General features: G+C 44.4%; 2 protein-coding genes across 7 annotated transcripts in view; one reads left to right on the top strand and one right to left on the bottom strand.

The window, feature by feature from the left end:
• Positions 1–3,364, top strand: part of RBKS (ribokinase) — a 71,001-nt gene extending 67,637 nt beyond the window's left edge. For all 6 annotated transcript variants that reach the window (XM_054063787.1, XM_054063783.1, XM_054063786.1 and 3 more), the window contains one exon: positions 3,188–3,364. In XM_054063787.1, coding sequence (XP_053919762.1) covers positions 3,188–3,361 — 174 coding nt within the window. In that variant the 3' untranslated portion in view covers positions 3,362–3,364. The remainder of the gene's footprint in view (positions 1–3,187) is intronic.
• A 27-nt stretch (positions 3,365–3,391) lies between these two features.
• On the bottom strand, positions 3,392–12,750 carry MRPL33 (mitochondrial ribosomal protein L33). The gene is made up of 4 exons (XM_054063788.1): positions 12,615–12,750; positions 9,619–9,637; positions 6,914–7,020; positions 3,392–4,712 (listed from the first exon to the last, which is right to left on the bottom strand). Exons 1-4 carry the CDS (start codon positions 12,634–12,636, stop codon positions 4,663–4,665), a joined length of 198 nt encoding a protein of 65 aa, XP_053919763.1. The 5' UTR covers positions 12,637–12,750; the 3' UTR covers positions 3,392–4,662.
• Between the last annotated feature and the right edge of the window lie 6,201 nt (positions 12,751–18,951).

The following is an 18,951-nucleotide window of genomic DNA, read 5'->3' as shown; positions in this document are numbered from 1 at the left end:
TCAAGGCTATAAGGGTTATCTTCAAGTCTGCAACGTATTAGGATTCCTGGAAGACAAATGCTGAAGAATGTAAGATGTTACATATTCTGTGTTCATATTTTGTCAGTGGGCAGAATAAATGCATCTTACTGGTCATTTTCAAAATTCATTGTTTTTGCCAAATAGGTTTTATTTTTTTTCCTTATAGCAGGTTTTAAAACAGTAAATATAAAGGTAATGTAAAAGTTAATATTTGCTAATCCAGAGTTTGGAAAATCTTGATTTTACTGTGAGCCTGTTCCTTCTTCTGCTCTGTGCTGACCTTTTCTGAATGTACTAAACCCAGTGTAGTTTAATCAACAATACCAAAGAGGGAAGGTCTGTTTCTGTAAGCTGAAAATAATTCTTATGGCAGCTAATCTTGAAGCTGAATCAGTTCTGCTATTGCTCTTTAAGTCACGTTTGACCAGTCATGTCTGCACACACCAGAAGCAAGATTGAACAGAGTATCTACATAATCAGTCTGATACATGCCACTGTTTTCAGCGTAGTAGCTCCTATATTGAAACCACCACACACACAAAATGTTTACTTCCCAGCAACTGAATTTACAGTACCCCTGGGGTCTGTAGTAGCTGAGCTTTAGAGATAGTGACTGCTTTAGTCTATGTATGGGATGTAAGGATTTCAGCAGAAGTTTACTGGCATCAAATCCTTCTGTATATTCTCCAATCATCCCATAATCTTTTCTCTTTCAAAAAGATAACTAGGGGGCCTTTTCCCATTCTGCATGGAAGTCTGCTGTTCACAGCCTTTTCCACCTTTGTAGTCATTTAACACTGTTAAGCATCACTAAAAGGGAGATCGACAGCCGTCTCAGGACCTCGGAGCATCACCCACAAGTGGAGTGGCACAATAACATTGAAGAGAGAATTTACGTTCCATCTCACCATCATCCATACCAAGACCTGGGTGATAAGGGATTAGTCTTGTTTTGCTCCAATAGCAAACAATGCAGCAATTTTTTGGGGCAGTATTTAAATAAAAAAAGATCAAAAAGACAGAATGCTGCTCCATGTGGCTGCTGGGTAATACTTTATGCTATTTTACACCCGATATTCTGAGTATTCCTCATTAAAATGATACTTGGCTACTTCCATTGCCCAGTGATCACTGTATGAGAAATATTTGATGTAAAAATGACAAGTTCTTCCTGCTAGAGCTACAGTGTAACAGCTGAAATTCTACTTTTGGCTGTAATGGCAACACCAAAATAGCTTTACTAATTAATCATGCACCGATTAGATTATAAACTCTGAGATGGGCTGGAGATTTCTGTATTACGCATCAGACAAAAGGCACTGGCAATGCTTAACTAGCAGTCACTGGCTCCTGCTCCACCTGCCATTGTGGGAGCTCTTTGGGAACCAGAAGGGAGACAAAGGCTCAACAGAAACTGATAAAAACCTTCACCAGCCCCAGGCCCCTGATGTGTTCAGAAATATGGGACTGTTGAAACAGGTGTTGCTACAGCTGCATGTTAGGGTATGACTTTGCTTATTAACATGTTCATTGCCAAGCGACACTCTCCATCATACCCCACTGTGAAGGAGATGGAAGACAGCATCCAAACTTCAGGCTAAGAGAGAGTTAAGCTGGGAGTTTCCTGACTAGGAACACCAATGCAAACAGCTGCTGTGGAAGGGCTGGGCAAGGAGAGACAAGGCATGGCGCGGGCGCCCATATCCTGCCCTCACCCCCTTTAGGGTTTCCATGCAATTGCCATGCTGCTCTGCCCTTTCAGCTGCTTGTTACCAACATATTTCTGTCGAAATGGTGTTTTTTTTCTGGAATATGTGCTGCCTATTTCAGGGTAAGTAACTGAGAGTTTCACACTGAGAACCACTAGAACTCAAAACTGGAAAATCACTTCTTAGCCTTAACATCCAGTTAGAAATTTTGCTCAGCTATCTTAACTTTTATGAGGTCTTTTGCTCTTGTCCCATGACTCTTGGGGCCTACTTATTACAACTACAAAAGCAAAACCCCTCAGGGGAGACAGTTCATATGTTGGTTCTTGAATTGAATAAAATATTACCAGTGTGTCTGTCCAGTGTAGTGCTTTTGCTGGGATAAAAGTATGATTTAAAAAAAAGGGGCTTTAGAATCAGTTTTACAGTAGCAATAAGAATTGTTATCAGTCTGGCCTTATAAATCAAGCCAGTTTTAGGGAGGAGGGGGAAGGGGCACTGTGGAATGAAATGAGGAAATCAAGTTTAAAAGTATTAATTTTGCTGATTGTTGGAGACACTACACTGCACTGAACATCGCAAAAGGATAGTTATTGCTAAAAAGCACTCAGGAGGCAGTTATTATTCCCTGATAATCAGTGCAGAACTAGTGGTATGTGGACTAGAGGCTCAGAGCAAGCTGAGGCATCACCAGCGCCTGTGCTGGGGAGGTGTATTCCCAGTTTGCTGAGGGCTTGCGCAGCGCAGGCAGAGCATCAGGCAGCTCCTGTGGGAGATAAATCTTGGGGACAGGTAGCTCAAGAGATCCATGGCTGCCAGAGCTCCAGGTGAATGTCACATTGCTACCTCCATGGTCACACTCAGCCCAGGTGGCAAAATTTGCCTAGGAATGAGAGCAGTTCATATGATACACCCAGCACAGACCTTTGTTAGTCCTTTTTAATGAACAACAGCTAAATTCTGGGGGCATCAAAATGTATCATTCTGCAACTAGGAATTTACAGACACCAAAAGCCACATGGCTTATTTCTTTCCCCTTTTCTCTGTCCCTTCCACCACTGCCCTTTATGAAAAACAGAAGTTAAATGAGAGAAAAATAGTTTTAATGAAACATTCAGGTTGAGAAATCAAAATCAGGCACTCAAACAACAGGAAGTTTCAAAAGCAGTGTTTATAACAGCATGTTGCTAAATTAAGGCACGCTTGCCTTTCTTTTTCTTTAAGTTTGAACCATTTTATATTGTGTACCTTGATTCAGCAGCTGGGCACAAAACCAGTATCGTGGCATTAGTTTAACATGGCAGAACTCCCTAGGCAGAGAAAAGTGAATTGAACTCAACCCATGAACAATTTCCTGACTCCTGCAGTCAGCAGTGCAACTTTTGTCTTTCCAGTAAACACATCCAAATTGTTTCTCTGTGCAAGTAAGTTTAAACTTGTTTGTTATTTTATTCTAGGGAGCTGGAGACAGTTTTGTGGGAGCACTGGCCTTCTACCTGGCTTACTATCCCAAGTTACCCATGGAGGAAATGATCAGGAAGTCTAACTGCATCGCATCAGTGAGCGTCCAGGCATCAGGGACACAATCTTCATATCCTTACAGGAAGGACTTGCCTCAGGACCTTTTCTAATTCACAATGTCTAGCTCAACATACTGATTTTATCTTGTCCCAGACAGCATTACTCTCCTGACTGCACAGAGGTTCTCCTCTGCTGACTGGAAAGACCAAGAAAGTCTCTTTGCTTCTTATTTGAGGAATCCTGTCAGTTCCTGTTCAACAGTAAGATGGAGTGGGGGTGGCGGGTCTTTCAAACACAGCACAGCAGGTCTCTCTGGCCCCACACATAACTACAGGCTTGTGGCCATCCCACACAATGCACTATATTGAATTACACAAAGTTTACAGCAAAACGACTGGAGGGCTTTAGGCTCCTGGTAATGTTTTTACTTCATTTTATCAGAACTTCTGAAGTATGATGACAGTGGGTGAAGCAGAGTGTCAACTTTGAAATTGCAACCTCAGTCCTCAGCTGCAGACATCAAGGCCAGCTTTTAGCTCATAAGAAAGCACCGTACATCCAGGCCTGGCCCATATTCCCAAGTTCCTCAGATGTGGGCTGTGGCACTGTGCCCCCTGCAGTTCTGCTGAATTGTGGAAGATCTCTCAAACTGGAAAGAGGACAAGAGTGCTACTGAAGTAGACTTTGTAAAATATTTTTAGCCATATTGCTCTAAACATAGCTGAGCTAATTAAAAAAGAAAAACTTCCAAAACCATTGGGGAACTACTTTGGCTATCTACCTTCTTCATGCTTGACAAAAATCCGGGAGTGAAAAATCCATCACACTTGCCTGACTGAAAATAATATAGCCCTTTTAGCCATGGTCACAGCTTATCAGAGAAGCTCATCAAAAGGCTCATCTTATTTCACCAGGTTCCATTGCTCCTTCCTTTTCTAGGAAGGAGCTGGCGCAATACTACCCCTCTAAGGAATGACACCAATTCGTGGTCACTACTGTTCAATCTGTGGCTGGTAGGTTAGAAAAACTCGCAATCCTGCCATTGAATTCCTGCTGTGGAAAATGTTAATTTTTATTGCCTTATAAAACAATAGTTCCTTTGAAGATTACAGCCTCTTTCACAATGGAAAACACAGACAATGGGATTTGCTATTTAATTTTTTTTTAATTGAGTACTGTAAAAATAACTCAAAAGATAAATAAATGTTACTGTGATGATCTACGTCCAGACATAAAGAATTTTCTCTCTCTACATTGTTTTATTCACAATGGCCTTCAAATCACAGGAGACGGTGATCCCAGTTCATTTCCTCTCTTTTCAGCCCATGTTGCTGGATTTCTGAATCAGAGTTCACCCCATCCTCCCCCTAAACCGTACTCTCCTCGTGCATAAATCAAGTCCAGTCATTGTTCAGATAGAGCGGATTTTTCTCTTCTCTGTGAAGAGGACACGTTGTTTTGCTATAGGGGAAAAAAAGAACTGTTAAGAAGCCTGAAGTGTTAAGACGCAATTCAACGAGCCTACATCCCTTTCTCCTGGCTGCCTTCACTGTTTAAATGAGCGTGGAGCAACCAACTGGCACAGCGCTGCTGTTAACCAACTCTTGAAGGAGTTTAGTAGCACTTTCACTTTACCACAAGTAATTTTTAGTTTCTAAGAGGTCCATTTTACCTCTGTGAAATAAGTATCAGGATTTAAGTAGATGAAAACATTCCAACAGCTGTTCTGTATGACTATTCTGAGTCACAGCTGCTCGATGTAGGGATAAAAGTAGTTCTTGCTGCTTTCTACTGCTCTTCAGCTTCAGAGCCCAAACAACTAGAGGTGACGAGCTGGATCTAGTTGGTCTCACAGACTGACTGAAAACTTGACTAAGTGCCCTGTGGATCTCTCAGTGAAGCACAAACTGATCCTGCCTCCAACACCTGATGCAGATGTTAGCAAAGTCAGTCCACCTACAGGTTAAGCAAAGTCAATGCATTACCAAAAAAAAAAAAAAAATAGAAAATAAATCAAATTAAAGCTTTACAATGCTGTTTGAAAAGCACCACCGTTCCCACTGAACTTCAATTTATGAATTCCTTTGAAAGCTATGCAAGAGAAATCCCCACAATAACAAAGTCACTTCTTCCACATAAAAGTTTTGCTTTAAGAAATACTGCAACTTAGTAACACATTCTGTTGCTACAGTTACGAGGTAGTGAAACTTGGGCACTACTGCCACTACATCACTAAAAACCTTCATTCTGTGGAGGTCCCACATTTTGGAAAAGTACAAAACAGAAGGTGAAAATACATGCCAAGTGAAAATGCTTCCTAACATATTCCTGATGTGAGTTCGTATCTACACTCAAATTTACCTCCCTTCACACATGCAGCACTTTCTCACTCAGTTTCTCACTTGTGTTCTACTACAGGCTACAAAGATCAGAGCTTTTTTTCTTAATTACTTCCAATTTTGTACTTCAGCAACCTACTATGTATTCCGTAACAGAAGTGCTACTTAGCCTGAGCTCTCCACTCTTTTCACATTTCCTACAAGTTGTGAAACTTCTGGAGGATCGCTTTGTACAATGTTGCGGAGCAGTAATTTGAAATTTTCTTACTGAATAATCCCAGTGATCTCTGATTCCCCTTCTGTATGGAATTCAGGGCAGCCACAACCTCTATCAGCATGAGTGCTTTGCTGAGAGCATACTGTTTCTCTAGTAGCTTCTCTCACCTGCCGCAAAGCTCCTGTACTGTTAGATCTGAGCATGAGAAGATTAGGCATCTCACAATAACATAAGAAAAAATAAGCTCAAGCTCTGTAGCTACCACATACTGGCCATGCATTATGTTACTTACTTAGAGCTACCTAATACATTTCTTTATGCTACAGATAATAATAAGCCTTTTTTGCATTAACTCCCCGCTATTTCTAGCGTGGTCTGGTTTAAATTCTGTGTTTCCCCAAATTAAGCTTTTTAATGTTAACTTAGGCTTTTTAATGTTACCCATGCACGGGTTCCTCCCTCAGAAACTTAGGCTCTTAGTGACCTTTCAAATAAGCTTGGTGAGCAAAAGGCATCTTGACAAGTGCTCTAAACCTCCAACAAATCAGATTCTTAAGCTGAGAAAATTTGCAAGGACCACCAGATGAACAAAAAAGAACCCACAAACTGTCATCTGGAGAGTGGTATCATTTGTGAGAGAAAAAGAACTTGTGTTTATTTCTTTAAAAGAAAAAGTCCATTTATAAGTGATGGTTAAAATTTATTGTCTGGAGGACCCATGGTAGTTTAACAGAACATTTCTATTGATGCATATTTTGTGGCTGCTTGTTTGAGGTAGCACAGTCTAGCAAACCACACAAAGAAACAGAATGAAAGAACTCCTGTGTCACTTTGCTTTGCCACTGACATGTGGCATGGCTGTCATCAGAGACTCTGATGTGTCAGGCAAGTCACTACTTTGTTTCAGTGCCACAATCTGTAAAATGAGGGTAACATTTACTTCCCACTGGAATGTCATGAAGAACAGCAACTGCACAGTCATCTGGGTATGAAACACGTTATGACATATTCTGCTTAGATTGGAAAAGTCTCATTATATCCCAATCTTTTGCTCTACACAGTCAGAGGAGCTTATACAAAGCAGGCTGTCTTCCCCGAGCTCTTACCAATGGGATCGTATCTCAGCAGGACCAGTTTTTCCTGCAGTCGGAGCCTCCTGACGTTGAAACAGTAGCCCGTCTCAGCTGCACTTTTCATCCTCACCAGGATATATCTACAGTCACAAGGAATGTCTCTGCATCAATGCACAGGGGCACTGTCAAAGGGACAAGCTTTCACCAGAAACAAACTGGCACACTCACTCTCACATAAGACACTTCATTTCAATTTTACAGATGTTCTGGATGGGAGCTTCCATTCCATATACTAAACTTACAACACGGACAAAAAACCCACTATAAACCATGAACTCCAGCATCAAGTTTAACTAAGTAACTCCTAAACAGAATACAAGCCCAGAGAGAAGTAGCTCCTCCACAAAACAGTGACAAGGGAGGAAGAAAAACAAGAAAGAAAGGAATTAAAAAAAAAAAAAACCCTCACCATACAACTGAGTCACTATGGCTTAAAAGATAATTGGGAAGAGAGGAAGCATTACGGTAGTTAAAGATGACTGGGCTGTAGATAACACTGTATCTCAGACTATCACTTCCACCTGCAGAGAGGAACCTAAAGAGACAGAATGGAACAAGAGGCATGCAAAAGGAGAAGCAGGGCCGCTTGGCACCCTCCATCCTGCTAGAGATACAGGGCTTGACATTAAGCCAGTCACGGGAAGGGCTCTTGATTTGTGGAGTGGGCTGGCAGCAACCATGGTGTCCCTGGGAGTAGAGAAAGTCAGGAGACTGGGAAAGCTGCCACCATGCCCCTACCATGGAAGCATTCAGAGATCTGCACAACTTCCCGGATCTTCTGAGGTTTCCAAAGAAAGGTCAAACCCTTTAACCAGCCTGTAAAATAAATTTTTCGCTCCCAGTACAACAAAGAGATGGGTACATCTCTGCACATGGACACTCAATTAATTCTCCTGGATTTTCCTGCTTCTAATACAAATGGTCTGTCAAAATTAACCTTGAAGACACACTCATTCTTCCTCACCTGTGCAGCTCTGACCAGTGTACTTCCTTAAGCTCTCCATTTTCAGCTTTGCAATCTAAATTACTGCTGAGTTGAAAGTAAACAGAAAAACATTGGATTCCTGCAGACCAACTGACCAAGCATAGGCTCAGGATTATCCCCAATTATTGTCCTCTCCTGCACACTACTGCAGGTATGATGTGTAGCACTGGTAAACACACAGACTCCTTCTCCTATGCCTCACTCGCTTCCTCAAAGGCTCTGTGCAGTTTCCCCTTTCTAGGAGAATCAGTGGTATCAGTATGACCAGGCCTTGAAATCCTGGTGCACCACACAGCCGAGGCCAAGCCCTTTCCAAACAATACACCCTGTACAGAAAACTTGCTGCCCTGTGAAGAAGCATAATTAGGAGCAGAAGCAGAGAAGAGCAGTGGAAAACTATGAGGACACAGGAAGAAAACCCAGAGATAAACAATATAAAGAGAGAACATATTCCTGAAGAATATGTGGCACTATTCAAAGAACAGAGAAAGGAACATCGGGAAAGAAGAGGGGGCATAACCCAAAATCCCTACATTAAAACATCAGTAACACCTTTTTTAAAAACTACTTTTTCACCTTGCAGAAACATCCTGCTTTGCTGTGTTTGTTTCTGCAGATAACAGTAGCACACTGAGATGTCAAACTACTCTCTTCCCTGACAGGTATGCTTGGGAAGTGCTTAATTTCAAACCCTGAACATTGGGCAGAAATCTTCTAACAGAAGAATCTCTTCACACCCGGCAAGTGGTTGGTACTGGCTCTGTCGGGGGCTGATTCTTTTTAAAAATAGAATCAGAAAATGTGCCAAAGGCCATAGTGCCCAAGGTTGTGTGGTGCCACATATAATACACTCACATGGAATGCAGCTTCTGAGAATCAGAAGACAGGAATGTATTCACATAAATGTACTAGTTTAGCCTCTTGGATTTGTTTAGCTCATTTTCTCACAAATAGCATTTTGGATGCGAATCATTCTCTCCACATGCTCTTCTCTCCTTGCATCCACATTGTAAGTCCACTGGTATGCTGAAAGTAGTTATTCCTTCCTTTCTAACCCTTAAAACACATCAGCTTTCTTTGCAGGTTGAATGGCTGTAGCTAATTTTTTTCCAGAGCTCACTACCATCTCTCCCGAACTGGCCTACAGAGCAAATCGAGACACCCAGAACACTGACTGTGCCCCATCCACTCCTCACATATAAACAAATGAACATGCTAAAACTGGGAAGCACTCTGCACTCTGCCTACAAAAAAGGTTCACAGCACCTACCCAAAGCTCACAAACAACATTAAGACCCATGCCATGCTGTACCTCAGCTTGCTCTCCTCTGCTAAAAAGCGTGAAAGGTAAACAAGGGGAAGATTATCTAGTGCCATTCTTTAACCCTAAAGCACAGAGGAGTTCTTCCCCTGCACAGGGCACTTTGGACATTACAGCTCAGCTCAACGCGACAGCCCAAAGGGCAAAACCTGCCCTTGCTGCAATTTTAAAACCAAAGGGAAGTTTCACAGCATTATGTACTTACCTGTGAAAAGACACGCATGCAGAAGGACAGAGAGGATGCAGCTAGACTCAAGGACTGCAGTTCCCTCAGCTATATTAAAAATTTCTAGAGAAGCCTAATATTTGTAAAGTCACTTGAAGATACCAGGTGGTAGCAGAAATCAAACTGGTGAAGAAAATATCACTTACTTAGATTTGCTCTTGGCCACTGTTTTTTTGCAGCATGAGGAAAAGAAAGAAAGAAAGAAAGAAGAAACAGTTACCATTTTGTCTTGTTTCCTTTATATCATAGAATCATAGAATCACTAGGTTGGAAGAGACCCACTGCGTCATCGAGTCCAACCATTACTAACACTCCTTAAACCATGTCCCTCAGCACCTCATCCACCCATCCCTTAAACACCTCCAGAGAAGGTGACTCAACCACCTCCCTGGGCAGCCTGTTCCAGTGCCCAATGACCCCTTCCATGAAAAATTTTTTCCTCATGTCCAGCCTGAACCTCCCCTGGCGGAGTTTGAGGCCATTTCCCCTTGTCCTGTCCCCTGTCACTGGGAGAAAAGGCCAGCTTCCTCCTCTCCACAACCTCCATTCAGGTAGTTGTAGAGAGCAATAAGGTCTCCCCTCAGCCCCCTCTTCTCCAGGCTAAACAATCCCAGCTCTCTCAGCCACTCCTAGTAAGACTTGTTCTCCAGGCCCCTCACCAGCTTTGTTGTTCTTCTCTGGACACGCTCCAGAGCCTCAACATCCTTCTTGTGGTGAGGGACCCAGAACTGAACACCGTACTCAAGGTGCGGTCTCACCAGTGATGAGTACAGAGGGAAAATAACCTCCCTGGACCTGCTGGTCATGCCATTTCTGATACAAGCCAAGATGCTATTGGCCTTCTTGGCCACCTGGGCACACTGCTGGCTCATGCTCAGTCGGCTGTCAACCAACACCCCCAGGTCCTTCTCCTCTAGGCAGCTTTCTAGCCAGACTTCTCCTAGTCTGTAGCACTACATAGGGTTGTTATGCCCTAAGTGCAGGACCCAGCATTTGGCCTTGTTAAAGCTCATGCCATTGGTCTCAGCCCAGCAGTCCAGCCTGTTCAGGTCCCTTTGCAGAGTCTATGCAACAGATAGCATTTAAGGATTCTCCACTGCCGGCCTGTGCAACAGCCCCAGGGAGACTGCAAAGAGATTCAGTCATAAAAGAAATACCCCTCATCCTTCTGTCTACATGCTCCCACATGCTTGCTCTTTCTTCCATCATACTGCCTTTACCAGTGTCTGTGCAAACACAGTGCCTAGCAGAACAGATTGCACTTGTTGCAGCCTCCAGATGTTTTCAATATGAAGCTTCAATATGAATTGAATACAAATTCATCAAACGAATACACAGTTAAGGCAGGTATGAACCAACACTGCTGGTGAGAACCACAGTCCCACTCCCTCCTACTCGGCTCATGCCTACCTCGGCTCTAGTTCCTGCCAACATAATGGTTGTGTCGCCATAGCGTGAAAGGGAACTGGTCTTGGATGAGACCAACCTTCGCACAAGCCTGGATTTAGGCCATCTGATCTAACCCATCACACACCATGAAATAGGCAGGATTATTTTCTTCTGTCAGCTCAGTGAATTTAAAGTAATTATAAATCTATAGCATGAAAAACATTGCTCATCTGTGTCCTGTCCATGCACAACTCTCACAGGCCATCAGGAGCGTCCGGCCAGCCTCCTCTTGCATGGCTCCTTCACCCAACCCAACCTCACCCAGATACCACAAAGGCCACGTTTCTTCCCTCATGTCCTCTTCCCCACCACTTGATACAAAAAGTGGAATACTTTGATTTAAGCTAAAGTAGGGTTGTCATCCAAGTAACTATATTTTTGGAAAGTTAGACAGAATGTCCCTCTGACAGCATGTGTTTTTAATAGAATGTTTTTTCAAATACTGCTTTTTCAGACACTATTACGTCTAGTGTCATGTATGATCTGTGCTGAATAGATGTGTCTTCTCCTACGATCACCTTTGTTTGCAGCCCTTCCCTATCTCAAAGGCAAGGTCAGACAGAGAGCTGGAGCCAGCTCCAAACTAGCAAGAGTTTTGACTGTTGTGAAGTTTAATCAGTCCTTGGATACTAAAACAATATGCGTAAGATTTTTTGCGTGTAAGCGGGAAATTCATTCTGTAACCAGCTTTTGTCTTACTGCACATGATTGATGGAGATCACTCCCTTAAGTTGCCAAGGCCTGATTAAAGAGTGGTTGTGTTCTAAACTCCAAAACAAGTCTTAGAGAGTTTATTTGAGATCTCATCTCGAGTATTGTGTCCAGTTCTGGAATTCTCAACATAAGAAGGATATGGAGCTGTTGGAATGGGTCCAGAGGAGGCTACAAGGATGATCAGGGGGCTGGAGCACCTCCCATACAAGGACAGGCTGAGAGAGTTGGGCTTGTTCAGCCTGGAGAAGAGACAGCTCGAGGAGACCTTACAACGACCTCCTAGTACCTGAAGGGGCTACAAGAAAGCTGGGGAGGGACTTCTTACAAAGGCTTGTAGTGATACGACTAGGGGCAACGCGTATAAACTGGAGAGGGGCAGATTTAGACTAGACACAAGGAGGAATTTCTTCATCATGAGAGCGGTAAGACACTGGCATAGGTTGCCCAGGGAAGCTGTGGCTGCCCCATCCCTGGAGGCATTCAAGGCCAGGTTGGATGGGGCCTTGGGCAGCTCAGCCTGGTGGCGGGTGTCCCTACTCACAGCAGGGGGGTTGGAATTGGATGATCTTTAAGATCGCTTTCAACCCGAACTATTCTATGATTCTAAGATTTCTGGGAGAATTTATACACACGTGTGTCAGCAGGAAATACACTCTAACCAGTAATAACCAGCTTTTGTCTCACCGCACGACTGACAGAGATCACTCCCTCACGTTGCCCAGGCCTGATTTAATGGGTGCCGGGGGATGTGGGCCCCCACCGCCCCCACACCCTCAGGTGCCGCCCTCGCGCCCCGGCACAAGGAGGCGCGGGGCATGCCGGGAGGGCACGCGGCCCCGGCCCCGCGCGCTGCCTGACGGGAGGCGCCGTCTCCGCGCCTGAGGGAGAGGGGTAAAGGGCAGGTCCCGCCGCCACCGCCCGGGGCTCCGCCCGCCACCCCGCCACCCCGCCCCGCCCCGCCCCGCCTCGGCCCACTCACAAGCCGCCACCGATAGGAACATCGCGCCGGTCTTCGCTGAGAGCCGCCTCGGTGTACCCCCTCTTCTCCCTTCCCCGCCACCACTACTTCCGGGCCGCTGGGCAGAAGCTCTTCCGGGTCCGGGGGTAGGGGGCGTGGCCGTTGCCTCCCCGCTCGCGCGCCGGGCTCCGGCCCCGCCCCCTGGCGTGTGAGAAGGGGGGGGCGGGGGGGGGAGGAGCTGCTCTCTCTAGTGCTGGAGCGCCAGCGTTGTGAGGGGAGGCTGAAGGAGGGGGCGGGGGGTTAGCCTGGAGGAAAGGAGACACCGAAGGGAGACCTTATCGCCCTCTACAGATGCCTGAAAGGAGGTTGTGGAGAGGCGGGGGTAGGTCTCCTCTCCCAAGTGACAGGTGATAGGATGAGAGGAAATGGCTTATGTTGTGCCGGGGGGGTTCAAGTTGGACACGAGGAAAAATTTCTTCGAGTCTTCGAGTTATTGGATGCTGGCACTGCCCAGGGAGGTGGTGGTGTCACCATCCTTGGAGGTATTGAAAAGACAGGCAGATGAGGTGCTCAGGGATATAGAATCATAGATATAGAATCTATATTCTATATAGCATCATAGAATCACTAGGTTGGAAAAGACCTCTTAGATCATTGAGTCCAACCATTCCTAGCTGCCACCATGTCCCTGAGCACCTCATCCACCTGTCTTTTAAATACCTCCAGGGATGGTGACTCAACCCCCTCCCTGGGCAGCCTCTGCCAGTGCCAGGTGACCTCTTCTGTGAAAAAATTTTTCCCAATGTCCAGTCTGAATCTCCCCTAGCACAGCTTGAGGCCATTCCCCCTTGTCCTATCACCTGTCACTTGGGAGAAGAGGCCAGGACCTGCCTCTCTGCAACCTCCTTTCATATAGTTGTAGAGAGCAATAAAGTCTCCTCTCAGCCTCCTCAAGGCTAAACAACCCCAGTTCCCTCAGCTGCTGGTTGTAAGACTTGTTCTCCAGCCCCTTTACCGGCTCTTCTCTGGACGCGCTCCAGAGCCTCAACATCCTTGTAGTGGGGGGCCCAGAACTGACCACAGTATTTGAGGTGCAGTCTCACCAGTGCCGAGTACAGGGGCAGAATAACCTCTCTGGACCTGCTGGTGTGGACAGGTATGGTTGGATTTGATGATCCCAAAGGTCTTTTCCAACCAAATGATTCTACAGTTCATACAGGCATTGGGAAGCTATGGCTGTGAAACATGGGGCCCTCTTCCAGATCTCCCTGCGTAGGAACAGAGAGTCCCGTGGCAACGGTTCGTGCACTGGAGGGGGCTCACAGTAGCAGGTCCTGTGCAGAGGGGCTGCATACAGCCCTGACAGATCCATGGGCGCGAGGGTGGGCCTGCAAATCCCAGCCCTCTGCCACAGCGTTCTCATCCTTTGGCACATCCACTAGGATCTGTCTGGTTTGTTCCCCTTTGTACAAAGAAAGAGGTTCGTCCATGGTGTCGAAGTCCCCAAGGCACTGGGGAGTTAAACCTGTTCATGAGATACTGTGTGACAGCAGCAGGCAGGGAGGCTCGAGGAGGACACTGAGGCAGGTTCTTGTGATTTTCTGACCAGTTAGGTAATGAGCTGTAAGTCCTTACCTTCTAAAGAATTCACAGAGGGTCCATGGCTTATTCCTCCCTCTCCTACCAATTAGGTTAATGATGGAATTCAAGTCATGGAATATTTAGCAATTACTAAGGCAGTCAAAATGTCAGCTTGACATATTTAGATGGAAAGCAAGGCTTTGAATGTAAAATAACGTGCAGTTAATTTGGTATTCTATGGCATGAAAACAAATGACCGACCCTATAAAACACTGGAGCAAGATGACATCTCAAAGAAAGCAGCATTGCTCCTGTTAAGTGCTCTCTTGATATGTTGTTCCTTGTTTCAATTCAGTTACTTCCAAATACTTCCTCTTAATGATACAATGTTTCAATCTTTACTGTTTGGCCTTCAGAAGTATAAATCTGGTAGTTACATAATCTGCCCATGATTATCACTGTGAGAACTTAAAAATGCTCAGGATGATAAAATGCTAGTGCTGTAAGACTTCTTTTTGATCTGTGCTGTTGCCTCAGTCAGAGCACAGACTGAAAGAGAATGGGGTTGCCAACCTCCTGATTTCACTGCCAGGAATATAAATCAACATTAAAGATGATTTTTTAAGCATAATAGTAAGTTAAACATTTGTACAAACACATCATCAAATAGAGGTTGTCCTGCCTCTTTTTAAACCTCTTGCCTGCTGGCAAAAATAAAACTGTTCCAGTGACATTTTCCCTGCTCTGCTGTGGCAAGGGCTGCATAAATATAGACACCATGGATTAGAATAGACTCCAGCAATCTTTGACTTCCTCTCTAGCAGCCTCTTCTGCAGACAGTTTTTGATAGCTATGGGTGAAAATCAAGAAGACTAAAACTGGTACGTATGGCAAGGTGGTGACAGTATAGCATGTCCTCGATGCCAGTAGTCATCACTAGCCTTGGGGAAAAGGCATCCTGGCTGGAGAAAAGGAGAGGGAGTCAGGATTTCTGACCCCAGCTTGGGTATAGATTTGCTATGTGGACTAGGGTGAGTCGGTTATGCACTTTGAGATCTTTGATGGCACGTGCAATGCAAATGCAGATTTTTCCTTCAACTTTGCCTAGAGAAAGCAAGGAATGTGATGAACTGTAATGCCAGCCTAGATAATTCTGATGGTTGCTTAAAGAGAAGTCGCTCACATCTCCAGCGGAGAAGCTGCTGGTGCCAAATTGATCAGTGTCACTCAGTATCAAATGCAGGGTGGGTTTTTCTTCAGCTAGAAAAACAACGATTTGTCATGTTATAATCTAGCAGATTCTTTCCTTTGTTGTTTTTATTTTATTTTATTTTTCACTTTACATTCTATGCTGAGCCCTCTTTTACCTCCAGGAGGAGATGACTGCTCCTTGCCAAGACAGTGTGGTCAGGTTGCTGGCACAGACTGGGCAGGCGAGGGGCTCGTGTCCAAAGTTGGCAGAGGTGATGCTTCTTCAAGTGCAGATGGCACTTCAAGTCAGTCATCACTTGAAAAAGTCGCAAGAAAGAAAAGAGGGGCAGCAGATGAAATATTTGCAAGGTAAATATCCTCTTGGCACTATGTTTTCTACATGATTTACTGTCAATTAAAGCATACGAAAACTCAGTGCTGGAAACAAGAGAATAACACTCTGAAGCCTGGGAAAAGCTCCACGTGTCCTTCCTGGTTTCCCGCAAAAAAACAGGCAAACAGCTAAGTAAGCCAAAAAAATGCACACTGCTTGGTGGACATAGTTTTAAAACAACCAGGCTATTTTCTCCTCTCTTCTTGCTCTCTCTTTCTCAGCATGTTACAACTTAGCAGAGTTCTTGCTGTCCACAGTGTTAAACAAACACACATGGGCAGTATTGTGCAAATCACTCATCCCAGATAACAGATGGATTTTTGCATTCTTTCTGCATATATGAATCCATTATCCCATGAGGACCCAGAAGAAAGTGGGCATTAGCTTAATGCAGCTCTGAAAGAAGAACTGTCCAGGTCAGGAGAGCAGGAATGATGGAAAGAGCCTTCTAAATTGATAAATCACTTTGAGCCAGTGACCAAATCCATTTCAGCTGCCGGTCTGTTTGAAGTGAGCTGGTGATGGCCTTTAGCCCCGTTCTTAGGGGTATCCATGGCACACTCTCAATTTGTTTTCCTGGCAGCCTTGTCAGAAAAGGCAGAAAAGCGATTGGCTTGCACTGTTCCCTTCTTACCTCCAGAGCCTGGTCCCCCCCAGATCAGATACAAGGCACTCTGGTGTGGTAGGTTAGGGCACAGCTCCATTTTCAGGGCTTTACCTGTTCACTGCTTATTCCCTCCAGAGCACTGGCCTCTGGATCTGTTCCTGGAGCTCCTTTCCCCAGCACTGACGTCATTTGTATGCAAGGGGGAAGAACAAAGACAGCACTTGCCTGTTTTCTTGTGTGATTTTTCAATACCCGTTTCCCAATCCCGACATCCAAAGTAACAACATCCTTTCAAACCGCCCCCTCTTGAAATGCCACAGTAGTCAAACAGCTGCAAATCAAAACACCTTGTAAACAAGTGACTGAAATCCCGTGGGATGCCCGAGGGCTTGGGCACGTCTCAGAGTGATTATAGTTCCTGCTATACAAATTGGAGTCCATGTAGCACAGTTTGTGCCAACTCTGAGCTCTTGCTTTTTATTTTTAGTCCTGTTTGTCGAGGGGTTCTCATGATAAAAAGAATGACGTTCTGTATCAGTGATACACAGATAAAATTAGATAGTAGCTGCAAGTGGTCTTACGGCTAATCCTCTCCACTGAGACTTTTTCCACAGGATTTGGGATACTGTGGGCCTCAAGGACAGATTTTCTCTGGGTGAAATTCACTTCCCATCAGCAGGCAGCTGAAAAATTGTACTCGCATGGGACACATGTGCAAAGAAATGAATGTCATTGTCATTGCTTATGCCAACAGCTGGGTCCATCTGGGACACTATATACAACATTGTCTAGATGTGTACAGCTGATCGAAGGTTGTTTTTAGCTAGCTTCTAAACCTTCTTCCATTTTGGGGCAACAAAAGAAGGCTTTTGCCATCCGTGCATAGAGCTTTGTACACAAAGCAGCTTAAGTCATCAGCAAGGCACAATCCTGAGACTTTTTCATCCCCCAGACATCGGTCACCCACATTGATGCTGAGAACATTATTCCTTTCTTTGGAAGAAGATGCCTAGGGGGAAGACATGATAGAAGGTGCATTAGATTACATCTCTAAAGCAGATTTTCTCTTAGGAGAATAGGATCAGTTCTGATTTGTTTTGGCTTTTTTTCCCCCCCTCTAAATTTTGGATTTCTTTAATTTTTACTGCACTCTAAAACAGGAAAATACAAGAGGTTAACAGGCCAGCAAATGTTCTCTATTGCTTAGAAACATGAAATGCAACCAGCTAGTGTGTGTAGTGCACTGTCAAAGGAAGGTGGAATTGCTGGCCATGTAACAAAAACGGATTTAGCTGTGGTATTGTGGCAAAGAAAGACTGCATCAAAACCAATGCTGTGAACCTGTACGGCCAGTTACTTTTAAGCCAGGTAGGTAAAGCCAAGGGGAGAGGATAATTATGTAATGTGAACATGATGTGACACAGATAGGGAATGCAATTTTTTCTTCTTATACCTTAATAGAGGAAAATGGCTGAAATGCCTGAACATGGTTCATTTTATGTCAAAAATCTGCCGTGGAGTGAGTTGGTGCATCATTCCCACCACTTCTTGGCAAGGGAGATATCTTCAGCTTTAAGCCAGAGCAATCAGCTCTAAGGGCAGAGAAAAGAGTCAGGTTAAAGTGTGGCAAGTGGATGTGGTCCTGCTCGTTTTTTTAATTCTAGAAAAGAAAATATCTAGAGAACTAGGAGAAGGATAGGGTTTTTTGCATCCTATGGCCTTCCTAATGAGTTTCTCACTGGAAGGGAGGTCATAGGGTTCAAAGCTGTTTCTCAAGTGCTGCTACGTAGTATTGCCTTGACGTCATGCATCTTTATAAACAAGCTATTATTTCATTCAATGTTTTGGGAAATGATGGGTCTGGAACAATACACCCACAGCAGTTCCCTCCCTTATCCCAATAGGCTCTTTAGTGAACTACTTATGAGCTGTACCTCACTAACTGTTGTCTGTCTGTGTGTCGTAGTGGTGTGTCTCTGGGGAACTTGGACTAGGAATATTGATGGATTTTATGAAGGACAGAGATATGGGAAGAAGATGGACATAAATTTGCAGTTTCATGTGGTTTTATGGTTGCTTGATCTAAGAACACCAGGCTGAGAAGGCCCCAGGGCTTCATCGCTGCAAGCACTGAATGCATAATCGCTTCTTTTTCTACATGTTTGGGCTTCTGAAGCCAGTCATTTACACCTGTCGGGATAGTAGAAAAACAAAGTTAAGCTGAGCAGTGTTCAATTCATTTCTGTCTGCTTATCTCAGGTTTGAGCTAGTCCTAGAACGAATACTTAAAAATATTAGGAATCATCATAAAGGAACAAGTACTAGAAATAAGATACAGCAAGAGCATATGTAGAAATCTCTTTGAAGTCTTAGGCTCTTGCATAACTGTTTTTGCCTAGTTCCCTAAATTCTTTTTCATCTGCCATAGTCTCCCTAGACTGTCTTATTGAAAAATGTACAAGCAATTTGAAAGTCCTAGTGACGCAGTGACCTTTGCATAGTCTCTGCAAAAAGGTTGTCTTTCCTCTTTCTGTTTCATAAGCACTATCCATCTGGCCTTGCCCTGTCTCATCCCCGGATGTGAA

Source organism: Cuculus canorus, chromosome 3 (genome assembly GCF_017976375.1).
Source record: "Cuculus canorus isolate bCucCan1 chromosome 3, bCucCan1.pri, whole genome shotgun sequence".
Taxonomy (NCBI): Eukaryota; Metazoa; Chordata; class Aves; order Cuculiformes; family Cuculidae; genus Cuculus; species Cuculus canorus.
Note: the sequence above shows the minus strand (reverse complement) of the source record. Positions and strands in the feature narration are given on the sequence as shown.

What these genes read in the sequence shown, in the direction of transcription:
- MRPL33 (XM_054063788.1), bottom strand. Translation starts at nt 12,636, where the DNA reads ATGTTCCTATCGGTGGCGGCTT. An exon ending in GCTGAGATACGATCCCATTG is followed by an intron (nt 4,713 to 6,913) that starts GTAAGAGCTCGG and finishes TTTCCCCTATAG; the next exon opens with CAAAACAACGTGTCCTCTTC.